Raw genomic sequence first — 21260 nt, forward strand, 5'->3', positions numbered from 1 at the left:
AAAAAAAATCTGTTTTGTATTTAGAAAAAATATGAGCTATTAACCCTGAAGCTATGGAATAATACATATTAAGTTCAAGCAATTAATGTTGACAGCCAAATTAATGCTAACTTTAGAAAGAAAATATTGATCCCTCCCAATAATGGCTAAAATACCTTGATTTTTTTAAAGAGGAATTTCTGATCTGTGTTATGACACAGGGAGCATAGTTGCGATCATTGAAAAGAAGAATAATTCCCAAATCTTTAAAAATTCATTAGAAAATACAGTCTTGCAGTTAGTGTATTCAGATTATTTTTGTTCTGCAACAGAAAGGTGGTTATATCCACCCTGCACTAGGAGATGGCCTTGAAATTTTATTTTCATCCACAATTCATACTACAATATTTTATATATTATAGTTCCATATTTAATCAGTATCATTTACCTTTTTAACTATGCACAGGGAAAGCAAACCTCATTATAATAGGTAAGCATAAATAGAAAATCTGTTAGGTGTAATAGATGAACTTGGGGAATAAACTATTTGAAATACCATTTTACAACATCGCTGCAGAAGGTAAAAGGATTAAAAGAGGCATAAATCTTTTCCAGCAGTCAGCATTTCGTCTGTTGCACGTATCCTGTCCTATCTATAGACCGTGCAACACATGTGCCTTCAATTACCATGTCCATCATGACAGCAGCGAGGAGTTCATGCTTGCATTCTTGTTACCGTGAACTTTTCTCACATGGTAATATGGTAACCTGTTATGTCCATCATCTGTCTGGTGGGACAGCTGCGCTCAAGTGCAGGGTCTTCAGAATATAAGTGGCGTGCCTCCTGCCCCACAGGGTGATCCAGAGAGACATCGAGGAAGGGCCCTATCCACTTCTTTTCCTGAGGCATTATTTTTGCCTTAATCCCTCCCAGGGTGGGGGTGGGAGAACGGAGATGTTCATTCTTTTCCATCTATTCACATGTCCAACAAAGACACCATTTAAAAAAATCCTGTATACAAATGAGAGCAAGACATTTTTGGAAGAAATCAGAAGTTCTGCTCGAAAGACGACGCATCTTTTGAGTGTTCATCTTTTTCCTGCTTGTTAGGTCTGCATTGGGAGCGTCGTCATACTGTATTAGTTTCCTTTCAAGTGAAAACAAGTTTGATCTGTTCCCTAAAGTGAGTGAATACAGAAAATCTGCCACTAGACTCCAGGCTGGGATGGACAGTAGGTAACTGCTATAGCTGATTAATCTCACTCCTCAGAGTGAAGCAGCCTTGCCAAAACGCCAGACCTAACAGCGCATCTTCTCTACTAGAAGGCAAAACAAGCTGTGGGGTTACTGCAGAACTGAATTCGAGCCTTTGCGAGACTTCCATAAAGAAGCATTTTAGTGCCTCAAAATGAGCTGCCTCACGCAGGTCCAGGTTGATTGTGCGTTAAAACTATACCACGCCTCCAATTTGCATTTCTTAGCATGACTTAAAAGAGTTTTCCTGGGCAGGATTTGATCCTCTGCCCTTCAAAACTGGCTGTGATTGTGGTAATGGTATGCATTTCCCTGGGGGTCTGCCAGGCTCAGACAAGGCTCTGCTGACCCCTGCTGCTATTCGTGCTTTTTTCCTTGCTTTTCCTTCTGTGGACGAAGATTGCCTCCCTTTGCTAAAGATACCATGTTGTGAAAAGTGTCTCGGAACAAGAGGTATACCTTGCCTTTTGCTACTTTCTGGTCATTAAGAGCTTGCATTTCTGTCCTTTTCGTGTCAGAGAAACACCAGCATTGATCATAAGATATCACATGCTGATGCAGACAGGGAGATTCTCGGAATTCATGTGCAGCAGAGTGGCTGTGGTGTTGGTGCAGATCTCATTTGTGAGGTCCTTTTGCTTTGGCATGCCAGTGGTTTCTGCTTCAGCTTGCTGACAGCTGCCTCACAAAACAGTTACCGTAGAAAATTATCAAAATTAGATGTCTCTTTTATGCATCCTTTAAAAATGAAGGCTTTTACTTATCTGAATCAGACATAGGTCTTAGTACAGCAGGTACCGCCATTGGTATTTTGCTGTAGCAGAAGTGTAAAATGCTCTGTATTTTTAAATGGCACTTTTCATGATAACAGGCTGCGGTCTGATTGATTTTTGTTTAGTTTTGTTTTGTTTTCTTGTGTGTTAATCTCAAGACTTAGTTATGACTCATACAGAGAAAAAACATTAATACACGTAGAATATTTTCATAAACTAGGCATAATCACAGAGCCTAGAATATTCATGACGCATACCATAGTCCTTGGCTTTATTACAGAAAAAAAGAGGAACACCCAGACACCTTATCTGGCATTGTTCATTTTCACTGACATTAATAGTTAATATGAAAGTAGTAGGTCTAGTTTACACATTAAAAATAGTGTTGTTTTTTTTTTTGGTTGTTTTTTTTTTATTTTATTTTAAATTTTATTATTATTAATGGGGTTGTTCCACTGTGGTATTACTTAGTCGATTAAATACAAACCCTCAAGTTCTGATGTTCTGAGCAGTCAGGTAAGGTGAAGTAGCTGTTAATGGTATATATACATATATACATAATCATCAGTCTTTCCTTGATGTTTATGTGTTAAAATAAATGTAACTATATGTTTATATGTTGTTTCTTGTCCATTTGAGTACCATATAAAATACATTCTTCAGATTGTGATTTTCTTGGTCTTTTTTTCAGATTTCTGAAATGGCCTCTACTAGGTATACCTATTGTTTAGCCTACAAGTAGTCATATTCTATATATTTTGGCTATGTAATCACCTCTCTTGGTAATTTACTGATGATTGTGAGAAGCTGACAGAGACAACATAGCTTAACCTTCAATACTTTATAGTTGAAATGTGTATGACTTCTGTATAGTTTTGAAATTTCTAGTCTAGCCCTGCTACAGTTGCATTCATAACTTCTGTATTAAAAAATTCTGATTTACTTATATATTACTGTGTCAAATATAGTCTGTATGGAATAATACTGTAATAATTGAAGCCCATTAATTCCTCCCACCCCAATATATCCTCTATAACACTGAGCCAAAACATCTACGTTATCAGATAAGTTGATTTAGAACTTTCTACATGTGTTCGTATAGCCATTTATCTCAACCCTTGCCGAGGAGACCTTTATTAAGCTGTGATGACTGCTGAATATGAAATGTAACCAAGATTATTTTTTTATTCAAATATAATTTAAATATTCATCAAAGAGGAGTTATGCTTGAAACTGACAGAGACTATTAACATCAAAAAATATAATTAACTGCACTGGGTATCATGAAGCAGAGTTAGCCAAATAGCCGAGAGGTCTAATTGCTCTAGAGTCTGAGAAGCAATAGTTTTATTTTATACAGTTGCTGTGGAATTAATAGTGATGTGGTTTCCTATGCAAGGCAATTAAAAGCTGCCTGTTAAGGTTCATTGCACTATAGGAAATCCGTTGACTATCACTTAGTAAGCAGAACTGACATGCAAAAGGTACGTGAAGATGGGCAGAGCAGGGTATAGATTGGAAATTAGGACAGGTTAATATGAATTAAATATATGTAAGTAAATTATGAGTACTTTCTAGTATTATAAATCCAGCTCTAGCAAAGAAAGTGAAAAGTTCATTAGAAACACAAAGGAAATAGAATTTAAAAATTATTACAGAGAAGCTATTTAATTCAGAGGAAAGGAAGGGAAGAGTAACAGTGGTTTAAAAATTAAAAAGTGGCTACAGAGTATAGAAGTGAGCAGATCTTATAGTCTGGAAATTTCCTTCTGCCACAGAATAATCGCCTACTTATAATAAAAAGAACCTTCTGACCTTTGTGGCTCAATTAAGCTTTTTAGTTGAATTCAACAAGGAGAAAAAAACCACTTCTGTATTGAATCCCATAGATTATGCATGTGCCCAGGCTATATAGCCTAAAAACAGGCAGTCATATTCATGGTATTTCAACATTAACAAGGTTGCTGAAGTGGAAAAGTTTAAGGATCAAAGATTCAAACAGTAACAGTATTTTACAGCATTTCTTTTTTTTTTTTTTTCCCACTCTAATAAGAAAATTGCAACCTAATTGCTTAATAAATAGGCCATGATTACTGAAAGACATAGATAATTTCCCTTTTTCCATTTTATTTTCTACATATTGCAGAACAATAATTAGCAAAAATGCTGTGGCCACAAATTATTTTCTTTCATATAAAAACTATAAATAAAATGAGTTTGCATGTGTATTCTTTAACTTAGTATGGTAGTCAATTTTTAGACTTTTAAGAAGCAATCTGAAAAGGCTTTGGACTGGTAAAATGAAATCAAACAAAGAATTCAGCTAGACTTGCTGTTATATATATAAAGATTGGCTGCCTGTTTCATACATTATTTACCATGCTTACCCTGTTTATATCAGTGACATAAGAGTGCGTGCTACTTTCTCTGAAGAGCACTGTCTTTGCCGCTTCACAGCACAGTGTCTTGTACTCCCAGGCTTGCACATGGTGTTAGCAGATATTTAAAGCACTTCAGCCTAACATTTTATAGGTCATGATGATCTGAGGCTATAAAACAAGTTACTGCAATGAAGTTAATGCAGTCTTAAGAGTGTTACATAGACTAAATCAGTATTTGGTATATTTTTAGCCTGCTATAGACACATCAATGGGGAGCAAAGGCTCTTACCACATAGAATTTTTCCATGTCAAACCTGCTATAATACAGTGGCTGTAAGGAATCTTTACTACAAATTCACTATTGAAAGTCGTATTTGTTCAGCTTTGCACTAAAACACCGTAGCTATTTCAGTCTTTGAATTTTGATTTCTTCCAGCACGCGAGCATACACGCAAACAGGTTCTGTAACATTTATAAAATAAGTTAGGTAGCAGAACAACTTCACTGAGCACGCTGCTCTGACCAAATTCATATTGTTTGAACATGTTACAGGAAGAAGTCTTACTACCTAATGACACAGGGTTGTGTAATGTTTCATATGGCAAGATATGTATTTTGTCATTGCATGTGCAAGGGCATCTATGTTTTCTTAGTAATAATCTGGGCAACTGTGATCTTTAACCTTACTGTTTGTTGCTTCTCAGGTATCTTGCTCCTTGTGATTCATATATATATATACATGTATATATATGAGGAAGGAACAATTTAAAAATGTATTTAACACATGTATTTTTCTAGCACTCTAAAATTACTGTTTCAATATAACTCAGGTTTAGTGCTCCTTTTCCTATGACCGTTAATACATGAATTTAGACTGAGTTATTTAAGTGTAACAATAACCAGTTCTGAACCCATAACCTTTCCATGTTAACTGAATTTCTTAAGAGCATTGAACTCAGCCCTACTATTACACTTCTGAAGCTGTAGGTGTTTTCTCATCTAGGATGTGGTAGCACTGATACTGCTTTCAGTGCATTATTGTAGTGCCAGCATCACTGATGGGTATGAAAAACATCATTTACTTTGTATATTTAGTTTTCTTAGATAATTTTACTGCCTTTGTGGCTGAGATATAGCAAAAGAACACCTCCTGGAGTTGCATTTAAAACAGGAGCACTTTGGGTAATGTGCTGTAGACAGAACACATATGAGTTAGTGCTCAGTTATCGTGAATGCCATCAGCAATGCCTTGTTGCTTTCTTATCAGCCACTTTCTGCTGTCAGCCCAGTGCTTATTTCAATAGAAAAGGATTTGCATCAAATGTAATACAGTATTATGTATGGCTAACATGGGGTTTTTAATTGTGGAGGCACGTGAGACTTCTTCAGTGGTAGACAGTTTGATAAAAGGATTAGATTAGGAATATTTTTGACACAATTAAAGATTATATGTGTGTTGAAGGAGTCAAGCTAGTGAATTTTCTGATGTGTTTCTCACAGAGGTGAATCTGCTTGACTTGTGTAGAAAACAAAACAAAACAGAACAAAACAACACAGAATCCACAGAATTTTTGGAGATGTAAAAGTGAGCAAATGAGAGCATCTCCCTAGACTATATTGGGTTTAAAACTGGAAATTGTGGGATTGTGCTTCACAAGTTAGAGCAGAAGGATACTTGTGCAGGGGACGTCCTATACCTAGAAGTCCTGCAAGATTTGTAGATGATAATTAGATCCAGCCATCACTGTGGGTAATGAATAACAGTGCTTTCATGACAGGAATTCCTCTCAGAAGAAAAGAAAGTACTTGTGGAGAGGACTCTCAGACATTTTATTAGAAAATGACACCACTGTTACAGAGTTGATTAAAGACACCTACCAAGGGACAGCACTTCTGGAAAAAATCAGCAGATTTTGTTAATAATTATCAGTGTAATATACATAACTTTAAAGCCATAAAATCTGCATTAAAAATGTTGAGGAAAAGGATTGTACCAACTTGCTAGCAAATTACACTTTTATAAATCTTGTAAATTAACCAAGTTGTCTTTTGGCCTCGTGCTCAGCATTTTGCTCTGCATTCTGTTGAGCCATACAAACAAGTCGCTTCCCAGCCCTGTGGAATCAGTAGAGATGCAGCAGTGGCACAAGGCCTCTGCTGATGAAAATTATAACCCAAAAAGAGGATATTCCCCAAGGCAAGTTTACAAAAAACAATTTATTCTTTTTCACCCTGTAAAACTCATCTTACATGCAGGATCTCTTGCGTTATTACAAACTCTAATCCTCTGAGTGGGTAATTAACGGACCAGAAAAGCCATTTGTGGAAAGAAAGAGTCATAAGGGTAAAAAATATTTCTCCGCTGAATGATCTTTAAGGAGTAAATAATTACAAGAGTGAGAGGTTTGGGATGACCAATCTAAATCTGAACATAATTAGGATGAACACAGTTTGAAAATCGAAGCAGTTGGCATATGCAACAATTCTCATATCAGAAGACTAATTAAATATTTAAAAGCCCCAAACCCTTCACTATTCACAGAAAAATAACCTGCCACAAAAGGGTCTGCAACTTTGGAGATAATTAGGAAGGGTTACAGGGGGAAAAAATCACGGATTGGCTCCAAGGTTCTGCAAGGTCACGTCTTATTATGGTGTATCTTTTATATGGTTTGATAACAACTTTCTTGCTAATTTAATCTAAATCGGGCATCACATAGTGATATCCCATTTCCCTTGTTAAAAATGCGATCGTTTTTTCTGTATGCAAACCGCAAGAGGTGAACATTTTTATAAATAATTGCTCCTAATTGATATAGGTTGTAATATTTTTTCATTATTCAAGGGAAATATATATGTTAAAGGTCAGTTAGGGTCCACCCCTACACACACACCCCATTTTGAAATTGTTCCTCCTGCTCATTGTAGAGGGAAACCACAAGACCTTATGAGTTCATGCTACCTCAGTGGTAAATTTCATAATTAGTACATGTTACCTGTTGAAGCCAAGCTACAGCTATGTTGGATATACATTTCTGCAGCCAGGGGAGCCGTGCTGCATGCATGGAACCCACAGTGAGTCCATCTTTTTTTCCGTTGAACTGGCCTGGAGATTCAGTGGAACTGCAAACACAAATGTACTAAGACTTCCAAATTTCAGAAGAATTTCGGTAACAAATCACCTCTATGAATTGAAATACCTTATTTTAGTAATTAAAGCAGGTGATTTTTTAAAACGTATTTAAGATCTGTACAAATCAATGTGAAGGATAAAGCTACGCATTTTTGAAATTGTAATTGTTCAAGTTGCTATTCATTAAATAAAGACTCAGAAGCTGTCTTAAGTGACATAACTTTCAACTACATTATGAATATGCTGAATGCCAAGCCCTGGATAAAAAAGATCTACAGTGCTGCAAGAATGGGTTTTAAAGGGTTTTTGCTATTATCCTATGATCTCTGCCTGGGAGTCTGTTCTCCTGCGAGTTGGTTGCAGTGTTTCACCTAGGAGTTAGACGCAGTGTTTGAGGATTTGCTCTTGGATTTGCTGTGGCTCTGCTGTAGTACGGTGCCTCAGAAGTAAACACCACTCAGTGAAGCTCCTTCCTTGGTACCCAACCCTACGTTTCTCATTCAAAACATACCTGACCCACAAGATGTGATGCTGCACTCACATTCGCTCAGTGTGAATAATCTGTGTAAATTGCTTGGATATTATGATGCTGCACTACTAAAGTTTTCATTAGTAAATAAGCATTGCTTCAAGCTATTTATTTTGCCTAAATGGTGAAACATTTAATTGGGTCTTTTGAACTGATTACTTTTCAGCAGTGCAGATCTGCTTAGCTTAGTTTGTGTGCTAAGACATACACATTTAATCCCATACTGCATTTTTCTTGCAGGGTGTACATACGTAAATAATCTGACAAGATTATAAATTATGACTTTATTTCCATTTCTTCTTCCTCAGACAAGGTTGCATTAGAAACATTTTTGCTAAAAAGTTGGTGTCCTCTCCTCCGTGTTGTTACAAGGTTTTGGTTTTGCTTGCACATGCACATTCCTGGCAGAAATCACTCACAAGTAGATTATTCCATTTGCTTTGCACACCTAATTGTCATGTCTAATTTTCCTGTCTGTGTTTTGCAACCAGTTCCTCAGAGGCTGTGGTGGTTCTAGTAGGCCTAGAATGGAATCTACATTTCCTTTTTTTTTTTTTTCCTTCCTCCTCCCCCCCCCCCGTTTGATCTGATGCTTCAGTTTCAGTTTAATGATAAGTCCATAATAATAGCATTTACACAGATAAACAAAGTACTGGAACAAGAATGAACTGGGAAAAGAAAAAGTACTGCTGATGTGATAGTTTCAATGGGAGTAAGTGGAAAGGTCTGCCTTTTTAACAGTGACTGCTTTAAATTTAGCAAACACGAATGCTAAACACAAATGTGTCATAACTAAATTCATTAAAATTGTAAGAAGTTGAAAGCAAAAAACACTCTGTTAAATGACTTTGCCATACAGATCCAATATACATATATTGATAGTGAATCGGATGTGGTAAACCCGAAGAAAGGGCCTGTGGGAGTTTTGTATTTTCTATTGTGTTTTATTGTCTATTTTGAGTTTTCATCATGCCTACCCTTAAACTCTGAAAAGATTACATTGTAAAAAGAAAGCACAATTACGTATTATTGTTTATTTATTGAGCAAACAAAAACAAAGCTCTGGTGCACCTTCTTGTACAATATTAATTATACACTATTTAGCTTCCTAATGTTATGTTTACTTAGTAACTGGGAAGATTCAATAAATCATCAATATTTTATTTAAAAAGAAAATAGAAACAATTTTCTCACCTTTTTATCCCCCAGATACATTTCATCTGAAGCCACCAGGGTTACTGCTGTAGTGATCATATTGCTGAGTCCACATGAAATCCTGACACCGGGTTACAATTTCTTCAAAACAATTTTTAGCATACTTTACTGCTTTCATGCTCACAGGAAGATTTCCAATATTGCAACACAAATCTTATGGACAAATTCTGCTTTCTTACATGCTCATGCATCCCCTGTTCTCTTCTTAGATTATGGAAACTACCACCACAGCCTGCTAGATCTGTTTTCACTCTGAGCTAAGTAAAAGTGGTGCTATTTTTCTTTAGCATGCTCATTCCCCCATAATAGTTTTAGGAATTCTAACCTGAAAATAACTTTTAGCAAATCTTATACATGCATAAGCAAAAGTAACTTTTTTAAAAGGCAGCAGTAGGATTACATCTGTCTTGGCTCTGTACGAATGTGTGCATTCACTCTTGGGGGTGTAGCATTGTGCTGCTGCTGCAGTTGCTCTAGCAGTCTGGATAGTGCAGTGCTGGGGGACCAAGGCTGCTTCAAGTCAAGGCTTTATAGCAGGGCTAGCTTTTTAATAGGTCTTTTTTTCAGGCTTTAGTTAGGTCCAATTTATTAAGTGGTTAGGTTTCATTTCTGATATGTAATAATATATTTCTTGTGAGGTGAATTTGAAACTCAGAATTTAAGTATGTTACTTTAAATAGTTTTATCTCCTGTTGCATGTGGGTGTGTGTGCATACGTATCTAATGTACCTAACATAAAAACTCTATTATCTGGTTATTTTATATGTAAGTTTTTTACATGCTTTCTAAGCTCAAATTAATAAAATTAAATAATTATCAAATTAATAAAATAAATTATCAAATTAATAAAACATAGCATTTAAGTAATGTTTGACATCTTCATACATATGTAACTTAGAGTTTAATAACAGGTCTAGTGAATATGCATACATGAGCAGAAGCACACCGTACACGGTAGTTGTAGACCATTAGGAATACATATGTAAAGACAGCCATTTATTCTGGGTAAAGAAGTTCAGGAATTTTTCTGTCTAAAATGTGCTGTTAAAAGTCAATACACGCAGCATAGTCATCCCACATTCCCATCGCTTTTTACTCAGACTGCAACTCACACAGGGTGAATAAGGAACAAGAAGACCTTATGGAGTACGTGGTGCTACAACTCATAGTTTACGTGTGGCAAGTGGTGTTTGAGCAGGTTGCTGCAGGTGATATGCAGGAACATATCATCATGCTAGCTTTTAAGTATTTAATCAATATGCTGAAAGAGAAATACTGTCAGATCTGGCTTAAAAGTTTCAAAACATACCAGAATAGTTTGTTTTAATGTATTAACAATTTTATCAAAATGAATTTTACTTATTAAGTGTGGTTTTATACTATCTCATATTTTAGCTTTTTAAAGTGAAATATACTTGACTTTTCTGTGTTTGACAGTTTACTTAAAGAAACACTGCATTCATAGAAAGCTGATGCATTAGGAGTATGCAAAATAGTCTGTTTCTGGTATGAGCTTAAGCCCATACCCTTTTCAAAACAGCACTAATGTTTCTTCTGTGTTACTATCTTTGTCAAATTTATGTATATAAAACAAAAGCATTTGAAGGATAAATTATGATGCAGACCTTATTTTGTATGTCTTAACTTTGAAGAACTGCAAGATCCACTTGGAAAGGAGCTGCACATATCTCTATGTGACATATGTTACCTACCCTTAAAGGTGAAGTCTTCACTCAGTCAGACCATTTGACCCATCTCATGCTAAAGTGTCTCCAGAATCTGCTTTTCAGATTCCAGCATTTCAGGTCTGGTCCAGTCATGATGCACTCTGTTTTTCATTTTAATGCTGGAGTATTTGTTCAAGTCCATAGATTTTGCATTTTTAATCTTCCTTAGAACAGTGGTGAATAATGGCCCTTGGCAGGAGATAATGAAATTTTCTTAATTTATATTTTCAAGCAGAAGCTTCAATTGAAAATGGCATCCTATGGCCTGGAGACATAGCTCTAGTGCAAGTTTCAGGGGAGCTGTAATAATAATGCAGTGCCAGCAGTGACGGGGAATGATAGGACAGTGAAGAAGTAATTTAAGAAAGAAAAGAGAATGTACCAAAGCTTTATTGTAGCATATCTAATGATCTGCTGAAGATTCCCAATAGCTTTTGGAGCATGACAGGAGAAACTAATGTTATCTTGCCAAAACAGAAGCCCCTGCTTAATCAGCAGAACAAGATTATTGATTAAAACACCTCACACAATAGATTGTGCATGGAATCTCATCTCCATACATTGCACATGGTAAAGTGCAATAATGAGCATGAGATAATAAAAAAGGAGCAAAAGCAATTTGTTGGGAATTGTACAAGTCAAGATTAGAGTTGAAATGCAAACAAATTATTGTGGAAGGTACAGCTGTCCTTAGAGATGAGCACAGAAGGAGATGGGTGCAACAGGGACATGGCTACATAGTGAGTGGAAGATGCTTGCTAACAGCTCTGCTGGAGCTGCTTTCCTTCCCTTTTTTTTCTGTATTCATCTGAAATGTGGAAGGGCCATTCCTCATTTGCACAGTCTTCTTCCTGAGGTGAAAGGAGTTCAGACATCGTACTGTAACTGTTAATTAAACACTCCATTTGATTTTTAGATTACTCTGATGCATCTGCATTATGAAAATGTAACCTTTCTTCATTCATACTAAAATACTGAAGAAATGAGTACACAATTACTCCCTGTATTCATGACAACAATGATACTTCCTACATTTCCCTATGCAAAACTCTTGCTGGTAGCACAGGAACCTGAATTATCATTCTTTCAGTGCTACACTTAGTCTTCTCCTACCTAGGGTTTCAAATTTAATTCATTTATTACCTTTTCTAAATCAGCTGTTACCAAGTTCTTTGCAGATCTGCTTTATTTCCTTGTAAATGACAAAGTCATAGTGTCATAAATCTTTGAGAATGTCATGAATGTCTCAAGTGATATTTCAGTGTGTGATAATATAAATTTTAAGATTATACATAAAAACCTGTGGATTTGGATAGCTCAAAATAAACTGGGGAAGTATGCAGTTAACTAGATTACAGAACACTTAAATGATACTTTAATACAGAACACTTAAACACTAGATTGCAGACATTTAAACACGAATGTGTTTGTGATTTGACTTCTTAAATTCCAAGAAACAACTGGTTCCTACCACGCCTTCAGATGGAACACTTATAAAAGAGTTTGGACAGATGGACTGAAGTAACAGTATGTTGTGTAGAAAAAATAACATTGGTAAAAATGCATGAGGGAGTTCAAGTTAGTTGGCAGGGTTTTTAGTTGTTAGTTTTCTGATGATGTCCAGGCCTACTTTCAAATCTATAGGAATTTTATTACATGCGTGTTTTGGAGAATCTAATATTCAGAAAGGGCTTACCCATTCAAAAAGTAATGGAAAATAGGACATGAGATTATGTCGCAAAGATTGTAACTGTAATATGGGCATAGTGTTTCTAAATGCAAAGATTTCTCAAAATTATGAACCTCTGCTAGAGCAGTGATGAGGTAGCTTTGATACTCAGTAGTCATGTAGCTGGCATAATTCAGAGTTTCTTGCTGTAAAGAATATCAGCTGAGACCTTTAGCAGTTGGTAAAATGGTCTTGGTAGGCGTAGGCAGCAGCAGAACTGTAGGCCAATAACCAATACAGCATATTAGGTTCTACAGAGGAAAAACCTACAACGCTGAAGACAGAAGACTTCCATTTATCCAGAGAACAAATGACAGTACTGTAAATTCCCTGAGTGGCTTGTCTCTGAACTACCTCTACAGAGCCCATATCTTCTTTGTCTGTTCTCCAAAAGCCATGATGTGGGATTGACAGCTGCTGTAGATACTGTTGGGGTTTCTTGAAGATTTCACTGGAATTGGAATATGACCACTAACTAGGTAACAAATAGTTACCTGAATGTGGATTTTTTTACATATGAATGTCTTAATCAAGCTGCTTTAATTTGAAGTCTTAGAAACATGTGAAAATCAGAACCTTATATGAAAATTACTCGTCTTTTATAGAATGCAACCAGCAACGTATTCTTAAATGCAGATCAGTGATTTGAATGTGAAAAACTACAACTTAAAGCAAAAATCCTTCTATTCATTCAGTTACCCAACTAATCGCCCTCGCTGGGTGGGGGGATGCTTTGTAGCACTGATTTGTACTGCAGTACTGGGCAGGCTCATTGTGTTTTGGAACTGGCATCTCCTTCATTTTGACCAAAGGTGAGCAAGAGGTGGCCATATGGAGAGCAAGCAAAATTTTAGCTGTAGAAATAGTCAAAAGTTTTTACAAAGTCTATGACTTCCTGGAATTATCACTCAGTGCCTGGAGTTTGACACTGGCACTCATTGTGGAAAGACAAAATAGTGCTTTGTTTTAATTATTATTATTATATAGACTTTTGATACAAGCTACTATGAACTGCAGCTTCCTGACTGATGACAGAGTAATAATTCTTTCACCTGGGGAAAATGAAAGAGAAGGAGACAAGAGTCCATCTTTTTTTATAAGATTTACAAATACTGCTAATAAAACTTTTTTTTTTTTTTCCACAGCTAAATATAACCTTCATCAGTTTCACTCTCAAGCAATTCCTCCCAATATGTATCCATTTTATTTTGCAACAAATCAATATTTCTCTCTTAATTGCTGCTCATTCAAGTATAAAATGAAATTTTCATACAGCTCAAAGCTGTGGAAACCATTATACTGCGTGATGCACTACACAGAGTCTTTCTGTAGGGATGGTTTTGGCTTCAACATAAGGTTTTCACTAACAAAACAGAAAAATTTAAAGAAATAATTACAAATTCTTACATACAAGGTTTTTATGCTGGTTAGTCTGACCTGAGTTGTAAAAACCTTGTACAGGGAACAAAGAGGCCTGTGAAGTTTAGGACTGTGCTTCCTTCTCCTATTTCTACAGCCTTCTCTTAACACCATGCACATGAGATCAGTGCAGAGGCTTTCTCTGCAAGCTGGTTGCATGTGTCATCATTTCCATGTGGCTCTGAAAACCATCATACTTGTTCCAGTCTCTCAAGTACACTTCATGAGCTGTTGCCTTGAGTAACACTGGCACCCTGAGTCTCACAGAACCTGTGTGAGGGCTACACGAGGATCCTGCCTATGCTGGCCGCAAGTCATGGCCACAAGGTAAACTCCTCACCATCTATCTGGTTGTGTGTGTATACAGCAATCATGGGCTACTTCCACTCAGGTTTGCAGTTATAAGCCTTACGAGACAAAAAAGTAGTTTTTAGAAAAAGAGAGAAATGAAGAGATAAATTCAGAAGAGTCGTTGTTCCTGAGTTTACTCAACAAGAGGCTCAGTATGTCCTGACCAGTTTTGTACAAGTGTGATTAGAACATAAAAGGGAAAGTGATTCATATCTGAGTTCTTCAAATGGGCTTGTTCTACCTTTCATGAGGTAGCATGAATTATTCTTATACCTGCTGGCAAAGTAGAGCTGTGGAAAGCTGTTGATACAAGATAGATTATTTTAGCTTGGGTATTCAGGGAGTGTGGGAAGTAGTAGGGCAATAGAGAAGTTGATGTACAGCTGGAGTCAAAGGCTAGACCATTACTTAAGTTCAGATGTCCGTTATGCAGTTTGCTGACAAACAAAAGTAACCCCTGAGAAGATCAGCTAAGCTCTTTTTGTTTTAGTTACCAAACTCCCTGACCTTCTCTTCTTTCCATCTACTTCGTTCTGTTTTTTTCTGTATTATATTTTGACCATCTCTTCAGAGTTAGGTGATAATTTTTCCATTTTAAGTTCCAATCTATTGATTCTTTTGTTTCTCTTTCTTCTGGAAGTCTCTAGTCATTATTTAAAAAAACCAAGCAAACGAAAAACAAACAAACAAACAAACAAAATCACCCTTTATAAACATTAAATTCAGTAGATCCTTGTGGTTAGAGGCATTGAAATAAAGTTCTTTGTATCAAAATGCATTGACTTCCATTGTTCAACAAAACATTTATGTTCCAGTATTTAGTCTCCTCTAAAATACATTTGAATTAATTTTCTTGCAGTTCTTCTTTTTAACTGTTTTTCTTATTTCCTCAGATGGTCATTCTTTACCTCTTGCTGTAACCTAACAGAGGAAGCATAGAGTCCACCAATTATTCCTAAAATAATTAAAATGGAAATGCTAATGCTCTTTGTCTGCAGTAACTCTTCCAACCAAAATCATAACTTTCTTGAATCACAACAAAAATCTCTCTGAGACATAAAACCATTCATCAGTATGTATACCTATGAAGACTGAAGGAATTGCTCATTTGTGCAATTGTACATTATTCAAATTTACACATTTTTTCATTTTGTATCATTGCATTTTGCTTTGATTTTATTGAATAGTGGTGTCAAGTCAGTATATATTTGGGATAGCTATCTTTACCAGTGGGAATGAGTGACATTTAGATAACATCGATCCCCAAATTTGAGTGTAAAGCCAGGACTGAAATAATGTGTTGAAGCCTTATTTATGGACTCAGACTGATCTAGTATTAATTAACTTGTCTTATGGATTGGATTGCCCAAGTGTGAAGAGAGTTAGAACCGCATATAGCACTTAAGTATGAACTTGCAAATTAAATGTAATTTTAAATTAATTAGCTTTCTTTTCCCATTACAGGTGCAACAACCGAACACAGTGTATAGTAGTTACTGGGTCAGATGTGTTTCCTGATCCTTGTCCTGGAACATACAAGTATCTAGAAGTTCAGTATGAATGTGTTCCTTACAGTAAGTATAATCTTTTTATTCTTGTTCACTTCCTTTGGCCCTCACAATTAAAGCTGGAGTGCTGTTACATGGAAAAGAAGCATATGTTTATGGCCCACAGACCCATTATGCATGCAGAGCACTTGCAGACTAGGGCCTCCAATTAGCTTCGCAAAGTGTGGAAGGAAGCCATGGTGTGATGCTGGCCAAGTGTCTGTCTGTGTTCTTAAGTGTTTGGCTTTTAAGGCTACTGTTTTTCCAGAAAACAAACTCGAATTAGCTATTCAATAGGCCAGATAGAAATTTGTACTTTTGCCCAATAACAGTTGCTGACAAATTGGCTTGGCTCACAGACTTCTAAAGAAGGAATTGACTTCAATTTTAATCATTATCTATTTGAAAGGCTACCTGCTGTTATGGTGACTTTGGGTGTACAACAAAGCCCAGCACTGACACTCCTGGGCAAATGCCCTGGTCAGGAGACATTATAAGACAACTTTGTGCTTCAGGGGCGCAGTTGTAAGTGAACACAGAATCAGAGTGAATAATTCATCAGTAAGTTACTGAAACTTGTTTCTTAAAAACAGTGGGAAAAGGAGTGAGAAAGAGATGTTCACTTTTAGTGTAAAGCCAAAATGTGAACTGTGCCTTGGAATCAGCTGTCAAAACAGAACTTTTTTTACTGAAAATAAAGTAAATACTGAAAACATATTGAGATCAAAAAATTAGAAGTTATGGCTATTTCAGCAGTTTTGTACGGTATTCTTTCTAATGCCAGAATTCGCTAGATTTAGACATACCTCTTATTTCCTTGCAATAATTAATGTTTTTTTTTTTTTTCACTGATGTATGCATGTTTTAAAAGTTCTGCAGATTCAACACTTTTAACTGGTTTTGCTTTCTTGTAAGGTCATTCTTTTCAGTGACTTCTCCCTCGTCCTGTAACTCCACAGAGAAATATCTGTACTTGCAATGGAACTTGAGCAGTGCACTGATCATTCCCTTAAGTTATTAAGTGTGAATTTCTTGATCTGCAGTAATCCTTAACCGAAGTCACATTTTCTGTTGGTACAGGAAACAGGCCAAGTCTGAGATGCAAAAACACTGTGGTGACAGTATACATCCAAAAAGGAAGGAAGTGAGTTCTGGCATAAGCAAAGCTATGTCAAAACTGTCCATTCTATTTACTGCACAACATTAAAATTTAGACTTCTTAAACCAAAATACTACTCTGTACTGCTTCACCACATTGAACATTCACTATTGTTAAAGGCCAAACACAGATCATCTGTTTTTTCTTCATTTCTGCTGTCATTGTGATATGGATGCTTGCTGATTTTTTTTTTTTCTGTACCATTTGTAGGATTGGAAGCCTACTGCATACAGTGATCCCTAGTACCATTCCTACTGTGTGTAGTATTGGTGGCTTGTTATACCTGTTCTTCTTGTGCCACTTTTAAGGAGTGATGTCTTACCCCAATCTAACCAAAATTTTGTTCCATAAAGATCACTTTAACTGTAGCTCACTTTTTATTCCCAAATTCTCAGAAAGAGGGCAGTGCAACTGATTCCAAACCATGGGGTCAGTCAAATGACAAGAGGTTATGTTTCCAGTTCCAGTAGGCTAGTTCATAGAGAAAAGGTATAATGCAAATAATGTTCAAACATAATTTTTTATGCTGTTTTAGGAAGAGAAGTGTGGATATATTCAACTGATTGGGTATTGCTGTCTACAGGAATCTTTTCTTTTCCAGTTTTCAGAAGTATAGTGTCACAGCGCGGCCTATCCTGTACTCTAACATGTAGTAATTCTACTTTTAAAATGCTTATTTTTGTTTATTGTGAATTTCATTGGCCTATCCCTTCCTTGAATTATATAATTCTATGTCTATCGTAACTCAGGATTCTGGATACTTCTTGTCTTTCAAAGTCTAAGTTTTGGAGTTTGTTAACTGCAGCATGTACGGTGATGACACTGCCTAATTCCAGAATTGTAAGAGGAATCATCTGTTGTTACCAGCATCAAAAGGATTGCCGGTTATTAAAATCAGTTTTTGATTTCAAGCTACATTGTGCTGCAGTAGCCATTTTGATTGTTGACCATTTTTTTCCCCTGTCCCACAAAGCCTATCCTGTTATTTTTGCAAATCTCTTGATGACCAATCAACGCGAGTTATCAAGTCTAATTTTTTTTCCTCTTACTTGTTCCATTGCTTCACTTCTAAACTTACGAAATGACTAAAATCATTAGATTTGCAAAGAGCAGCTATCCCAGCAAAAAGAGACTTGTTAAGAAGATGGGATAGGCTTTTGTGGGTCTAGTAAGGGGGATTTTTAGTGATCACAGCACTTCTAACCAAAGTTCAGTTATGCTTTTTTTTTTTTTTCTGAACTTCATCTTCAGTTACTGCAAGACTGCAAAATGTACTATGTTGACGTCTTTCAGCCCATGAGAGATTACAGCTAGCAATTGTACCAACTTTTGTGGTTAAAGTTGAGAGCTCGTACACATTGGTGTTGGTGTCACCCTTGTACAAAATGCAATTTATGAGCTCCTCTTAGGTCTTGCTGGCCTCTAGAAATATGATCATGCTTTGCTGATCATGCATATTGATTGAGCTTCCTCTGGGCTCTCATTGCCCTCAAAAGAACTTACTTAATGAAAAACTTCCTTTTTTGCATCTCATAGTGTAGACCTGTTACTGATGTTTTTCTAATCCTCTTTAGCTGAAAAAAATCTATTGAAATACTCAGTTGGATCTCCAACAAAACTAAAATTCTAGACAAATTTGATAGGCATTGCTTTGTCCTAAAATAAGAGTGTTATTGATTAAATTACAAAGAAATTGAGAGTACCATACTTGACATTTCTCTCAATTATGCTGCACAATGTGTGTTGACACTTTTACTGAATAACGGAAGTCGGCCCTTTTATTAAGAAGTACATCAGAAGTACCATTTTGTACATCTGTGCATTTTTATTTTAAGCCTTTTTTGGACTCAGGAATTCAATAGAAAACATTTTAAAGTGTTTTATTCTCTCTCTGTCTATATTGATTGGACTTTGCAGCATTTGTTTATTTCAATAAGCCCATCTGTCCCTGAAAAATGTACAGCTGTACACCAATGCACTTGGAGAAGACATGCCAGTAATGATTTTAGTTATCCCTAGATTTTTCCCTCACTCCTATTACTAATTCTAAGTAGGTACAATATCAATACTGCTCTTTGGAGAGGAATAAGCTCGTGCATGAAAGTTCACAAACAGAATAATATGAAAGTCATTAACACTGAATATGAAACTCAGGAACTCACCTAAGAATGCGTCTTCTGTTTACTCGAGAATTAGAAAATGCAGTAAAACAAATTTGTTACCTAAATATGCACAAATGAACAAAGGCTAGAAAAACTACTGCTGATTTTGACTATATTAGCCCCCTTCCACTCTGCTTGTAAAGCTTTGGAATTGTTCCCTAAAGAAACACTAGATCAACTCAGTCAATACCATTCTCCCAAAATAACCATATGTAATTTTGTTAAATGAAACTGAAAATACAAAACTTTCTATGGAATATAGAAATACTTTTTTCATGATAATACTGAAATACTGAAAATGTAATAGCTGTGCAAATAGTTTTGATACACTTCCTTGGTGCCAGCAGTTACTGTCACACAGATTGGTACATCTGTCATTTTCCAGGTCATTTTATGAAAGTAAAGGAACATACTTCAAAGGCTACTGAGTATATGAAATAGATTTTATTGCAAATAATTATTAGAGAGCTATTTACTATCTGGACTTCAGCTCTAAGTCTTCTATAATATGTTCCTTAAAACTTCCTTGGGGAAAAATTTCTATAGTAATGTAACTTTGTTAATCAGATTTGATTTATATTTTCCATGTATGGTGGTGGAATGCAAATTTGTTTCAAAGACTTAGTATACTTAGTCCTTGCATACTAGCTTGCTGTTTCGGGCTTAATCGATGATGCTGGAGAATATCTGAATGAGCTAAATGTTAATCTTTTCTTCTCCTCTTGCTTACTGTGCTTTTGCTTCCTTTTTCTAGATGTTTTTGCTTATTTCTTCTAGTCTGATTTTGCAGTTATAGACAAAGAAGTGTCAAAAGTTCTCAAGATTGCATTCAGGAAAATAAACAAAATAAAGCCTAAGGAGGGCTAAAGGATACAAGCTGCTTTCTTTACAAGAAAGAAAAGCTGGGGGAAAGATGGGAGGGAAGTTTAATAAACACACATACATACCTATATAACTCATATGCCGTGTTTTGGATTTATAATTATCTAACTAATATAATATGTATATGTGCCCTAGCACATATATGATATATACATGTCACTTTTAAAAATCAACTTGATAGCATTATGCTTTGAGTTTGAGAAGAAGAGTATGTCTAGCATGCATTAGTAAAGTCATTCATTATTTATTCAGGTTCACTAAGTGAAACAACATGCCAACGTATCTGTATTGCCTCCTTAATCTACTAAATTGATTGATCCATGTTCACTTGTGTAACCGTAGAATCTCTCTCCTGCTAGGTTTTCCTGTTGTCTGTTTCTCTTTATCCAATATAGTGCAGTTCTTATTCTCCCTATATTTAGCGTCTGTTACTAATTTAATCTTTAGATTAATAGTCAATTTATGTTAATCTTCTTTCTTTTTTCCTTGCACTTTTTTATTTTTCTACCGATGCTTAAAATAGAAGTGGAGCAAAAAGGTAAATAACGTATACAGTCCAAACCCCAGCTCCTTGTTATGTGCCTTATGGATGTTAACCTCTTCCCTTCCCCTCCCCACAACACTCTTATATTATGATAATCAGCAGGATCTCATAAGTACACCTCATAAAGAAGTCGACTGTTTGCAATAAAGTGACTTGGCTGCTTAAAGTAGGTGGCGGGGTATAGTGTCTGAAATACTTGGGCTGGAGGGAAGACTCCCTTGCTTTTTTCTCTCCCTTTCTCTTTGTCTTTCTTTCCCTCTCTTTCTCTCACCCTTGGGTAAATTCTTGTTAATAAAGTGTCATCTTGCCTGGCTTCCAGAACCCTCTCCATAGCATGCCATGGTTACAGGGTTTCCTGGTCTGTTTCATTCATTGCTTTGGTTGTGTTTTGTTTTCTCTGCTCCTAATTGCTTTCTCTATATACCTGATGATTTGTTTTGTTCCTTTATTTTAATCGAGGCACCTCCTTTTTCAG

General features: G+C 36.0%; 1 protein-coding gene across 20 annotated transcripts in view; it reads left to right on the top strand.

Moving 5' to 3' along the window:
• Positions 1-21260, top strand: part of ADGRL2 (adhesion G protein-coupled receptor L2) — a 391171-nt gene that overhangs the window by 322246 nt on the left and 47665 nt on the right. For all 20 annotated transcript variants that reach the window (XM_068691088.1, XM_068691086.1, XM_068691095.1 and 17 more), the window contains one exon: positions 15956-16065. In XM_068691088.1, the coding sequence (XP_068547189.1) occupies positions 15956-16065 (110 nt within the window). The remainder of the gene's footprint in view (positions 1-15955; positions 16066-21260) is intronic.

The sequence above is a fragment of the Anas acuta genome, chromosome 8 (assembly GCF_963932015.1).
Source record: "Anas acuta chromosome 8, bAnaAcu1.1, whole genome shotgun sequence".
In the NCBI taxonomy this organism is placed as follows: domain Eukaryota; kingdom Metazoa; phylum Chordata; class Aves; order Anseriformes; family Anatidae; genus Anas; species Anas acuta.